Source organism: Thalassophryne amazonica, chromosome 19, assembly GCF_902500255.1.
Source record: "Thalassophryne amazonica chromosome 19, fThaAma1.1, whole genome shotgun sequence".
NCBI classification, from domain to species: Eukaryota; Metazoa; Chordata; class Actinopteri; order Batrachoidiformes; family Batrachoididae; genus Thalassophryne; species Thalassophryne amazonica.
Window position 1 is genome coordinate 12216242 of NC_047121.1, and position 13753 is coordinate 12229994.

General features: G+C 46.9%; 1 protein-coding gene across 6 annotated transcripts in view; it reads left to right on the forward strand.

Moving 5' to 3' along the window:
* myt1lb (myelin transcription factor 1-like, b) overlaps positions 1-4083 on the forward strand; it is a 430716-nt gene extending 426633 nt beyond the window's left edge. For all 6 annotated transcript variants that reach the window (XM_034194911.1, XM_034194910.1, XM_034194914.1 and 3 more), the window contains 3 exons: positions 2946-3040; positions 3574-3677; positions 3777-4083. In XM_034194911.1, coding sequence (XP_034050802.1) covers positions 2946-3040; positions 3574-3677; positions 3777-3986 — 409 coding nt within the window. In that variant the 3' untranslated portion in view covers positions 3987-4083. The remainder of the gene's footprint in view (positions 1-2945; positions 3041-3573; positions 3678-3776) is intronic.
* Positions 4084-13753: the final 9670 nt, after the last annotated feature.

Below are 13753 nucleotides of genomic sequence, written 5' to 3' on the forward strand. Positions count from 1 at the left end.
ACGTTCTATATACAGCACTTAAAAGTCTGCTGGCAGTGTTGTGTTCAAGGTTATTTACAGACTTACTGAGCTGTGAGAATAATACCTAGACCAGTGTTTGCGCATTCTGGGTCGTCTGACCTCAGTAACGTTCTTTATGGTCACGGGTAAGTTAGGTCAGAGGCTATAATAAATACCTAAATGTCTTTCCTGTAGTGTGATGTGCTCAGATCGTGCTGTTAATTCTGAGCACAGCTTCCCTTTGATCTCTTGGTCCAATGGCCAGATTGTAATGTTTGTCCATATCGAACTGGATTTTTATTTTTTTAATCCTGTGCTAAATTACTTTGTCAGGCATGGAGGGAAGTCAGATTTACCAGTATAAAAAACTACACAGTTTTGCTGAAAAGAGCGGCGGCCCAAGAATGGATCCCTGTGGCATTCAACAGATTTTTCCTTGTGACAGAGTCTAAAATTATTTGCAAATATTTGATTCAAATCAGTGAAGACCAATAATTGATGTTTGGATTAAAGATTAAGATTGAATGAACAAGTTTTATGCCCTCAGTCACATTCAACATTTAGCAGTCAAGCCGCCAAGGTCTAGATCAGGGGTGCCCAATAGGGTTATGACTACAAAACGTTTTTCAAAACTCTAATTTTCCTGATGTTGCATTTGATGAATTTTTACCCATAGATCACTTTTTTGAAGTTTATTTCATTGGATCATGAGAAAACCTCCCGCACCTAGCACCACATCACTTTTAAAAAATACGAGTTTACACAATACTATTTCAAATAACATAACAAGAAAAGAATTAAGAAGTATCAAGAAATAACAAGAAAATATATACAAATAAAATATATACAAAAAAATTTGTCTGCAATTTGATGGTAAGAAAATTGACAATAAGTCGTACCAAGTTGTGTGCTTGAAAAATGACAGAACATTACAACTTGGCATTTTGGCAAGTGACAGTGGAACTGCTGCAGACATCTATATACCACTACAGGACCTGCTTGATGAGTACAATGCATGGAACAGTATTCAGATGATCATCTCTGACACAACAGTCAATACTGGTTGCAAAAATGGTGTTGTAGCCAGGCTTCAGAGAACATTTCGAGACAAGGGATTCAATGAACCTCAATACATTGGCTGCCAGCACCACATTCTTGATCTTGTTCTGCGACATGTGTTGGATTTTTTTCCTATACAGTCACGGTCACCTAACATTAACTGCGAGGTTAATGATGATTTTGGAACAGTATGATGATTTGCAAAATGTATACATGGGCACAGAAGGGATACCAGAATATGAGAACCTTGGCTGTAGAGATGATTTTAAATTCCTTTTTGAGCTTTGTGAAGCATACAAGTTTTACAAAACGGAGGAAAAATGGTCTTGCATCAAATGGCACAAGCTGCCATCACTTCACAGGGCCAGGTAGAACTCACGAGTGATTTTTGCACTTATTGCATTTTTCCTTCTTCCAAACTGGCGAGAACAGCTGAGGGTAACTTGCGATTTTATTGCAACTACATGGTCGCGGGCCTGGTTTTCTAACCAACACTATTCAGAGACAGATTATGAAGTCCTGCTGTCATCAATATCCAAACCTAAGTGTCCCAAAGCTGTGAAATGCTTCTCTACTCACTGGAAAAAGGAACCATCTACTTGCAAAACAGACAAATATCTTAACAGCAAATTTATTAACACTAATACACAAATCTGAAACACTATTAAAAACACTACAAATGCTATATGTACTCATTTTCATGTATTCCTCATGTGTATTGTATGTAAAACTGACATGTTATAATAAAGAGTGTTTGAGCCGCGAGGTGTTTTAATGTGAAATATGAAACTGTCTTAGGTGCGGGAGGTTTTTTCAAGATCTGGCAAAACCAAAGTCATTTTTGTGAGTTTTAGGTAAAAGTTCATCATTTATAACCCCAGGCTAATAAATTTGAGATTTGTCATAACCCTAGTGCCCAAGTTCGGCCCTCGAGATCTACCTTCCTGACACTTTTAGTTGTCTCCCTGCTCCAACACATGTGAATCCAATGAAAGACTCGTTAGTAGGCTTTTAATGAGCCTTTCATTGGATTCACATGTGTTGGAGCAGGGAGACAACTAAAAGTGTCAGGAAGGTAGATCTCGAGGACCAAACCTGGGCACCCCTGGTCTAGTTTTAATTCAAAATTGCACTCAAATTTTTTCCATTGTAATGCACCTAAAATGCATCATAGTAACAAAGAATACAGTTAATAATAACAGAACATCATATCTCATTTTGATTGTCATTTTGAATGTCTGACTTGAGGCCATTTGTTTTTTAGTCATTCTTGTTTTGGGGTCAACTCAGCAACCTGAAATGTGAGTTTGGGGTTTTGTATGGTAAAATCGTATGCATCATAAAACTCATACTGTAAAATTCTCAAAATCTAAATTATTATACATTAATACAGTGAGGTCACAGATCTGCTTCCCAACACAATCATGCATTTCTGACATTTATAAAATGCCTTTTTTTTCCTTTTTAATTTAATTTTGGGCTTTAAGTAGGAAATGCACAGGAACCTTGACAATGCTCATATCGCCCACTAGATGGTGACAAAAACTGCTCAAATGTGCGACAAATTCTCAACTGTTTATTCATTTGAGAAGTTAACTTTTGGTGAAAATAGGATGGGCTGACAGACAAAAATCAACTTACAGTTGTCTCTCTGCCCTCATGGGCAGTTTGTGAGGTTGTAGTTTTGGTGAGTTGCAAAGGGTGTGTATGGTTCCCTCATGAAAGCATTTGTCAAATGTCATTCGAACACTCAGCAGCTTGATTACTAACTATGCTTTAACCTGGATAAAGTTTCAAAAGTATTTATTCCCAGTATAAGAGTATTTCTTTTCAGTGGGACACTGTATGTGGAAACCAATGCGTGCTCTCCTTATTGATGCCTGCAGTCTGTCCGGATGTCCACGAGCCACTTCTGCCATGAGGAAAGCCAGACTCTCCGGAGTGGAAATGCTCACAATAAAACAGCCACGTGCCAGCAACGGTAACTACAATTACACTCACCTCCACAATATAACCAATCAGGACCACGGCTGTAGGGTGATATACTGAGTTTCCTATAATAAGGCACTCAGCAGCATGTGCTTTATGTATGATTCCGAGCTCTTGAATGAAGCCCTAAGCTGGAAATAATTTTTCATTCAGGCCAAGGTTATAAATAATAAAATATCTGGGGAAAGGACTCTAAAATGCAGATGATTTGAGCTCCGGCTGTTTTCTTTACACTTCACTGTGGCCTGCAGAGACTTTCAGTGGTTCATAAAGGGATGTGACAGGATCCTAATGTAATTTGTCTGGAAGATGGCTGAGTTTTAATCACTTAAAAGGACCTGCCCCAGTTCTACTACAGAGGTGAAGACAGCCACACGAGATGTCAATCCAAAGTCTTCCTCCACCACAGCGCTGCATTATGTCATTTTTAATTACTTCAGTCCCAACATAAAGGCTGTTAATCTAATTCATAGCTTAGCGGGTTTGCATTAACACATTGACGCCACCGCTGTTCATCCTCTCCAGGACTCGAGCACGAAGAGGAGCTCAAGCAGCTGGATGAAGAAATCAAAGATTTAAGTGAATCAAATTCACAAGTGGAAGCAGATATGATCAAGCTTAGAACACAGGTACGTCCAATCAACAGCCGCCGCTTCTCTTACTCTGCCGTCTGTCTCCAGGTCAGAACAGAAAGTCCATTGTAATCGTCTGTCATCTTTCCTCTGCAGATTACAACAATGGAGTCCAACCTGAAGTCCATAGAGGAGGAAAACAAGGTGATTGAACAGCAAAATGAATCTCTCCTGCATGAGCTGGCCAACCTCAGCCAGTCACTGATTAACAGTTTAGCTAATGTCCAGCTCCCTCATATGGTAAGGGCCACCAGGAACGGCAAGCCGGAAAGTTGCAGAATAAAGCTAATTACAGCAGCTAAATAATTTCTTTGTGTAACTGACCACAGACTATTGTGCATGTTCAGTCTCAAGTGTCGAGCATTGCTTGTCTTTCCAAACAGTGAGGGGGAGTTGTGAAAAAAAAGTTTTACCAGCTCTGCCATTCCACAGAGGAAACGTTAGAAAGACGTCTATATATCTGAGTAACTCCCCCCCGTCCAACAAATCACAGCCATATTTTTCTTAACCCTTGGGCCCTATGGTGTTGTGTGGGCTGCTGAAGAGGAGGTACTGCTGGCCCACCACCACCAGAGGGCGCCCGGCCTGGAGTGCGGGCTCCAGGCACCAGAGGGCACTGCCGCCTCACAGGAGCAGCCAGGGTGACAGCTGACGCTCATCATCTTTGACAGCTGTCACCATTCATCAGGATCAGTGTTGGTATATCAGCCAGACGACATCTCCACCTCTTTGCCGAGATATCGTTCTACCTTGAAGGTAACGTACCTCAGCTGACTGTGAGACAGTATCCTTTTGTTACTTGAGCGTTGTATTGTGAACTACTTGCCAACGAGAGGTGGAGGTAGCTTTCCTGCCATACGGATTGCTGGGTGCAAACGCGCCCTCATTTAACTGCTTTTTGTTCCTCGCCAGCAGTACCAGATCCAACATGCGGAGGCAGTGGCCACCTGGGAGTTCGGGACTTGGCGGCTCCAGTATTCCCGGGTTCTGGTGGCGGAGGAAATCGTGTGGTTCCGGTTCTGCTTTGGACAGGTGTCTCCTATCTTCGAGCCTGCCCACACGACACCTTTGTGATTTGCCTCCTGTCTAGTGTTGTAATCTGTTGTATTCGTTGTGCACATTCGCAACAGTAAATTGTTGTTATTTGACCTACTCCATTGTCCGTTCATTTGCGCCCCCTGTTGTGGGTCCGTGTACCTACACTTTCACAACAGGATATCTCGGCCAGCGTCATGGATCCCGAGGGGCGTCAACCGGCTGTTGAACGGCCAATGGAAGAACAGGGCGCACAGGCGTCCGCAGGAGGGGTGATCGGTGAGTTGCAGCGGATCCTCACCGCTTTCACGACTCGGTTGGATTTGATGACCGAGCAGAACGTCCTCCTGAACCGCAGGGTGGAGGCTCTCGCCGCGCAGGTGGAAGCGCGCCCTCCGGGCGCCGCTGCGGCTCTCCCTCCCGTCGACCCTGTGCGTAACAGTGACGTTCCACTGGTCGTTCAATGACCCCTCCCACCTTCCCCGGAAGCATACATAGCCCCCCAGAGCCGTACGGAGGCTGTGTGGAGACGTGCGCGGATTTCCTTATGCAGTGTTCGCTCGTCTTCGCACAGCGTCCCGTCATGTACGCGACTGATGCTAGCAAAGTAGCTTATGTGATAAATCTGCTTTGTGGTGAGGCACGCGCTTGGGCTACAGCGCTCTGGGAGCAAAATTCACGGCTCCTTCAGACATATGATGGGTTTGTGAGGGAGTTCAGAACAGTGTTCGATCACCCAAATAGAGGAGAGACCGCTTCGGCCGTGCTACTGTCAATGAGACAGGGGCGCCGGAGCGCAGCTGCCTATGCAGTCGACTTCCGCATCGCGGCTGCGAGGTCAGGCTGGAATAGCACTGCCCTCCGCGCCGCCTTTGTAAACGGATTGTCATTGGTTCTAAAGGAGCACCTGGTGGCTAAGGATGAACCGCGGGATTTAGATGGGCTTATCGATCTCGTCATACGATTAAACAATCGGTTGGAAGAACGCCGTCGGGAACGAGACGAAGGGCGTGGCCGGGCACGCGCCGTCCCTCTCCCTTCCGGTTCCGATCGCGTTCCGCCCTCCCCACGCTCCACGGCCCCTGCGCCTCGTGTGGTTACAGCTCCCCTGCTGATGAAGCTATGGACACGAGCAGGGCCACATTTAGAGCACCAAATGGACAGAGGAGGCTGGACCGCGGGGCGTGTTTTGTTTGTGGCTCGATAGAGCATCAATTGAGAGACTGCCCCGAGTGGTTAAACACCAACGCCCGCCCCTAGAGACTGGGCTAGGGGTGGGCCGAGACATTCACGTGGGACACACCCACATTGCCACACGACTCCCAGTTACAATCCTTTATGAGGATTCAACCCTGAAGGCCCCAGCACTGGTGGACACGGGCTCTGAAGGGAATTTGCTAGACAGCAAATGGGCCAGGGAGATAGGGCTCCCTCTGGTGGCGCTTACCTCGCCTGTGCAGGTGCGGGCACTAGATGGCTCCCTACTCCCTCCAATCACTCACAGACACCACCAGTAACCCTGGTGGTGTCGGGAAATCACCGGGAGGAGATCGAGTTTTTGTGACTCCGGCCACCTCCCGTGTGATTTTAGGGTTCCCCTGGATGTTGAAACACAATCCCCGGATCGATTGGCCGTACGGGGTAGTGGTTCAGTGGAGCGAGACCTGCCATCGGGTATGTTTAGGTTCCTCGGTTCCTCCCGGTTCCCAGGCCAGGGAGGAGGTCAGAGCCCCGCCCAATCTAGGGACGGTGCCGGTGCAGTACCATGACCTTGCGGAGGTGTTTCGCAAGGATCTGGCACTCACCCTTCCCCCGCACCGCCCGTATGATTGTGCCATTGATTTGGTTCCAGGCGTTGAGTTCCCGTCCAGTAGGCTGTACAACCTCTCACGACCTGAGCGCGAATCAATGGAGACCTACATCCGGGACTCTTTGGCTGCCGGGTTGATCTGGAATTCCACCTCCCCGATGGGTGCGGGTTTCTTTTTTGTGGGAAAAAAGGATGGCGGACTACGTCCATGCATCGATTACAGGGGGCTGAACGAAATCACGGTTCGTAACCGATACCCCTTACCCTTGTTGGATTCTGTGTTCACGCCCCTGCATGGAGCCAAGATATTCACCAAGCTTGATTTTAGGAATGCGTATCACCTGTTTCAGATCCGGAAGGGAGACGAGTGGAAGACGGCATTTAACACCCCGTTAGGTCACTTTGAGTACCTGGTCATGCCGTTCGGTCTTACAAACGCTCCCGCGACGTTCCAAGCATTAGTTAATGACGTCTTGTGGGACTTCCTGCACCGATTCGTCTTCGTATATCTGGACGATATACTCATCTTTTCTCCGGATCCTGAGACTCATGTTCGGCATGTACGTCAGGTCCTGCAGCGGTTGTTGGAGAACCGGCTGTTTGTGAAGGGCGAGAAGTGCGAGTTTCACCACACTTCTTTGTCCTTCCTGGGGTTTATCATTTCCCCTAACTCCGTCGCTCCTGATCCGGCCAAGGTTGCGGCGGTGAGAGACTGGCCCCAACCCACTAGCCGTAGGAAGCTGCAACAGTTCCTCGGCTTTGCTAATTCTACAGGAGGTTTATCAAGGGCTATAGTCAGGTAGCTAGCCCCCTGACAGCCCTGACCTCACCAAAAGTCCCCTTCACCTGGTCGGATCGTTGCGATGCCGCGTTCAAGGAGTTGAAACGGCGCTTCTCGTCTGCACCTGTTCTGGTGCAGCCCGATCCTAGTCGCCAGTTGGTGGTTGAAGTGGACGCCTCGGACTCAGGGATAGGAGCTGTGCTCTCCCAGAGCGGGAAGACCGATAAGGTCCTTCACCCGTGTGCCTATTTTTCCCGCAGGTTGACCCCGGCCGAACGGAACTATGACGTCGGCAATCGAGAACTCCTTGCGGTGAAAGAGGCTCTTGAAGAGTGGAGACATCTGTTGGAGGGAACGTCCGTGCCATTCACGGTTTTCACTGACCACCGGAACCTGGAGTATATCAGGACCGCCAAGCGGCTGAATCCCAGGCAAGCCCGCTGGTCACTGTTCTTCGGGCCGTTTTGACTTCCGGATCACCTACCGTCCCGGGACCAAAAACCAGAGATCGGATGCCTTGTCCCGGGTACACGAAGACGAAGTCAAAACGGAGTTGTCGGATCCACCGGAACCCATCATCCCGGAGTCCACTATCGTGGCCACCCTCACCTGGGACGTAGAGAGAACCGTCCGGGAGGCCCTGGCACGAAGCCCGGACCCCGGAACCGGGCCAAAGAATAGACTTTACGTCCCACCAGAAGCTAGGGCTGCAGTCCTGGACTTCTGTCACGGCTCTAAGCTCTCCTGCCATCCAGGGGTGCGAAGAACCGTGGCAGTTGTCCGGCAGCGCTTCTGGTGGGCGTCCCTGGAAGCCGACATCCGGGATTATATCCAGGCCTGTACCACCTGCGCCAGGGGCAAGGCTGACCATCGCAAGGTTTCGGGATTGTTACAGCCGCTGCCCGTGCCTCATCGCCCCTGGTCTCACATCGGCCTGGATTTTGTCACGGGCCTCCCGCCGTCCCAGCGCAACACCGTCATCCTCACGATAGTGGACCTGCGGAAGTGCCGTCGGGTGTGGCGAGCCGCCCGTTCTGCTTTGCTGAAGGCCCGGAGGAGGACAAAGGCCCATGCAGACCGTCGGCGGACCCCGGCCCCTACGTATCGTCCAGGGCAGGAAGTGTGGTTGTCAACCAAGGACATTCCACTCCAAGTGGCCTCCCCGAAACTACAGGAGCGATACATAGGTCCCTTTAAAATCCTCAAGGTCATCAGTCCCGCCGCAGTGAGGCTTCAGCTTCCGGCCTCACTGCGGATCCATCCCGTGTTTCACGTGTCAAGGATCAAACCACATCACACCTCACCCCTCTGTACTCCGGGTCCGGCACCACCTCCTGCCCGGATCATCGATGGCGAGCCGGCTTGGACTGTGCGCCGGCTTTTGGATGTCCGACGGATGGCCGGGGCTTCCAGTATTTGGTGGACTGGGAGGGGTACGGCCCCGAAGAACGCTCCTGGGTGAAGAGGAGCTTCATCTTGGACCTGGCCCTCCTGGCCGACTTCTACCGCCGCCACCCGGACAAGCCTGGTCGGGCGCCAGGAGGCGCCCGTTGAGGGGGGGGGGTCCTGTTGTGTGGGCCGCTGAAGAGGAGGTACTGCTGGCCCACCACCACCAGAGGGCGCCCGGCCTGGAGTGTGGGCTCCAGGCACCAGAGGGCGCTGCCGCCTCACAGGAGCAGCCAGGGTGACAGCTGACGCTCATCATCTTTGACAGCTGTCACCATTCATCAGGATCAGTGTTGGTATATCAGCCAGACGACATCTCCACCTCTTTGCCGAGATATCGTTCTACCTTGAAGGTAACGTACCTCAGCTGACTGTGAGACAGTATCCTTTGTTACTTGAGCGTTGTATTGTGAACTACTTTGCCAACGAGAGGTGGAGGTAGCTTTCCTGCCATACGGATTGCTGGGTGCAAACGCGCCCTCATTTAACTGCTTTTTGTTCCTCGCCAGCAGTACCAGATCCGACACGCGGAGGCAGTGGCCACCTGGGAGTTCGGGACTTGGCGGCTCCAGTATTCCCGGGTTCTGGTGGCGGAGGAAATCGTGTGGTTCCGGTTCTGCTTTGGACAGGTGTCTCCTATCTTCGAGCCTGCCCACACGACACCTTTGTGATTTGCCTCCTGTCTAGTGTTGTAATCTGTTGTATTCGTTGTGCACATTCGCAACAGTAAATTGTTGTTATTTGACCTACTCCATTGTCCGTTCATTTGCGCCCCCTGTTGTGGGTCCGTGTACCTACACTTTCACAACATATGGATCATGAAATGGATGGTTGTGAAAATATTTGAAGCATTTCAAGCTCTTTTTGCTTAGGGGTTGGGGTTTCACTTTTTCATGATCCTCGAAAAAGCAGAAAAATTAACATTATCAGTATGCATCATTACAGTGTCAAAATGACCTTAGTTTCATGAAATTTGTCATGAATTTAGGTTTAAAAAAGAACACACAGAAACATATTAAAAATGACCATATATAAATGCAAAAATATAAATGCAACACTTTTGTTTTTGCTCCCATTTTTCATGAGCTGTACTCAAAGAGCTAAAACATTTTCTATACACACAAAAGACACTTCTCCTTTGCCGAGATAATCCATCGAACCTCACAGGTGTGGCATATCTACATGCTGCTTAGACAGCATGATTATATATATATATATATATATATATATATATACAAAAAATCCGGAAATCACAGTGTATGATTTTTTTTTATAATTTATTTGTATGTTACTGCTGCAAATAAGTATTTGATCCCCTACCAACCAGCAAGAATTCTGGCTCTCACAGACCTGTTAATTTTTCTTTAAGAAGCCTTCTTATTCTGCACTCTTTAACTGTATTAATTGCACCTGTTTGAACCTGTTATCTGTATAAAAGACACCTGTTCACACACTCAATCAATCAATCACCCTCCAACCTGTCCACCATAGCCAAGACCATAGAGCTGCCTAAGGACACCAGGGACAAAACTGTAGACCTGCACAACGCTGGGATGGACTACAGGACAACAGGCAAGCAGCTTGGTAGAAGACAACAACTGTTATGATTATTTGTTAGAAAGTAGAAGAAACACAAGATGACTGTCAATCTGCCTCGGTCTGGGATTCCATGCAGATCTCACTTTGTGGGGTAAGGATGGCTCTGAGAAAGCTCAGAACTACACAGGAGGACCTGGTCAATGACCTGAAGAGAGCTGGGACCACAGTCACAAAGATTACATTAGTAACACATGATGTTCGTGGTTTAAAATCCTGCCGGGCAGCAAGGTCCCCCTGCTCAAGCCAGCACATGTCCAGACCCATTTGAAGTCCACCAGTGACCATCTGGATGATCCAGAGGAGACATGGGAGAAGGTCATGTGGTCAGATGAGACCAGAATTGAGATTTTTGGAATCAACTCCACTTACCATGTTTAGAGGATGAGAACAACCCCAAGAAAACCATCCCAACCGTGAAGCATGGCGGTGGAAACATCATACTCTGGGGGTGCTCTTCTGCAAGGGGACAGGACGACTGCACCGTATTGAAGGGAGGATGGACGGGGTCATGTATTGCAAGATTTTGGCAAACAACCTCATTCCCTCAGTAAGAGCATTGAAGATGAGTCATGGCTGGGTCTTCCAGCATGACAGTGACCCCAAACCACAGCCAGGGCAACTAAGGAGGGGCTCCTAAGAAGCATTTCAAGGTCCTGGAGTGGCCTGGCCAGTCTCCAGACCTGAACTCAATAGAAAATCTTTGGAGGGAGCTGAAACTCCAAACCTGAAAGATTTGGAGAAGATCTTTATGGAGGAGTGGACCAAAATCCCTGCTGCAGTGTGTGCAAACCTGGTGAAAAATTACAGGAAATGTTTGACCTCTGTTATTGCAAACAAAGGCTACTGTACCAAACATTAACATTGATTTTCAAAGGTGTTCAAATACTTATTTGCAGTGTCAGATCCCGCTTTTTAGTTACACGGCACACGCTCACCCTCCGATGAGTGTGTTTGTGTACAAAACCAGCTCTCCGTCTCTGGGGTCCGACCTTCGTGTCTCCACAGGTATTACCCGGCAGGGCTGCACAAAGGCTGTTCAAGCTGGTGGCGAGGGAGATTCGTCTAGCTGCTCACTGCCTCCATCCGGACGTCCACCCGCTGAAGCTGATCTCGCACCCGGTCGAATAGCCTTCTCAGGAACCCAGGATACGAACCGGCCACGCCCGTTAACGGCAGCTCTCCTCTTATGGATCAGGGCTCTTGGAATGTTGCTAGATTTTAAATTAGTGACCGTACAGCGAGTCCCCAGGATGTGTTATTTTCATTAAAAACCAGACTAACCTTTTAGAGCCTTTTGATATTGTACACCCAATAAACTTAACTTTTACACCTTAAGAAGCATCATAATCCAATGTCCAAGCCTTAACACTTTAACTGCATGCTTGGAAATTTATATGCAGGTTTTGCAAGTGCCAATAACATAATCAACATGGATTATATGGTGATAATTTCACAACAGTAATTCAAGTATAATTAAAATAATGATTGGCAGAGATTTTTGTTTTTAATTCATATTTCTGACTGATCTTACTTTGACTGGACTGGATTGACTTCTTAACAATTTTCCTAGGAGTGAGGGAAGGAGGTTTTTGAGGTTAGGGTCCCCAGCTCGATGAACTTGATTTCCTCTTCATCAGCTATTAATCGTTAGCTGACCACGATCCTTGTGTGATGTTGTAATCCTTCAGGAAGTTAATCCACATAAGAATTTATTCCGTCTTCAATGCTACTCCGTGACTGGACGGCCTGAGTGGGAGTTGAAAACTCTCTCAAATGATCTTTATGGCTCCAATCCTCTCACTCCAACGATTCCAATTGCTGCTCACAAGATGGTCAAGTCTTGTGATCTCCTCATAGCAGGGGAGTAGTGCCAACAGCACCTCTCCCTGGAAGAATAACCCCATTTTCTTGTGTTTCATAGTTTATATATGTGCTTGACCTCTTGTTGTCCTCAGATGATCTTGGTTACCATGGGGATGCTGTTGACTCAAAACCTCCTCTCTTCTCCTTCCTGCTTACTGGAAATCTCTGCAGCCCTTGCCAGTAACTTATTTCTCAAGTTCCTCTTTTCTGTTAACACTTCAGCTTTTCTGAGAATTCATTCTTTTAAATCATTTCTTCAAATCACATCAATCATATTCAATCATTTCATTACAACTCTCTTTCACATAAAAAACAATTCATATGATCATATACAAACATTTTCATTCCTATTATTCATTTCATATTTACCACATCTTAATCATTTGATCAGTTGTTTATCATCAGCTTTACTTGCCCTGCTTGCGACATCTTCTTCACTTCCTCTTTTTCTGTGACTCTGCACTCTTATGAAAAACAACAACAACATTAATCATCATTTCACTTATTTGTAACATACTTTTTCTAATACGTTTTCTAATCAATTCTTAATTTTAACACATTAATACTTCATTTGATCATACTTGTCATGTTAGAATCATTCTTAGACATATTCCATCGTCTTCACCACTGAGTTCATTCCGTGGGCCTCCCCATTTGCAATGGAAAAGTCCGGTATGACCTCACTTACTCCTGCAAGGTACCAAACACTGTGCAATTTAATCCAACAGCATGTATATTAATCCCATGGCATGTATATATTCCAAGATGAAACAAGCTGAAAGCAGGCTTAAAGTCATCTTTCCTGACAGCAGCAGTAACATACAAATATTATTAAAAAAATTTTTTTTTTCTTTAGATTATGTCTCTCACAGTGGACATGCACCTAAGATGAAAATTTCAGACCCCTCCATGATTTCTAAGTGGGAGAACTTGCAAACCGCAGGGTGTTCATATATATATATATATATATATATATATATATATAATGTATGTATATACAAGGTCTGTTAGAAAGTTTCCGACCTTTTTATTTTTTGCCAAAACTATATGGATTTGAATCATGTGCGCTTGCATCAGCCAAGCTTGAACCTTCGTGCGCATGCGTGAGTTTTTTCACGCCTGTCGGTTGCGTCATTCGCCTGTGAGCACGCCTTGTGGGAGGAGTGGCCCAGCCTCCTTGTCGATTTTCATTGTCAGGAAAATGGCCGAGCGACTGCCGCTTTGCTGCATGAAAATTTTTTCAGAAACTGTGAGACAGCCAGCTGGAAACCATTCAGAAAATTCAGATGGCTTTCGGTGAAGATTCAATGGGCATCAACACAGATTAAGGAGCATTACAACCAGATTAAAGACGGCCCATAGCGGCTGAGGGCGCGCCGCGCTTCGAGCGGCCATCGACAGGATGAAATGCCCAGATCATTCCAAAGTGAAGGCTGTGTTGATCCGGGACATTGTGGTGACTACCAGAGAAATGGCAGAAAAGGTGGACATCAGGCATTTTTCGTCAGATTCCCTGTTAAGGAGATTTTGTAATGAAAA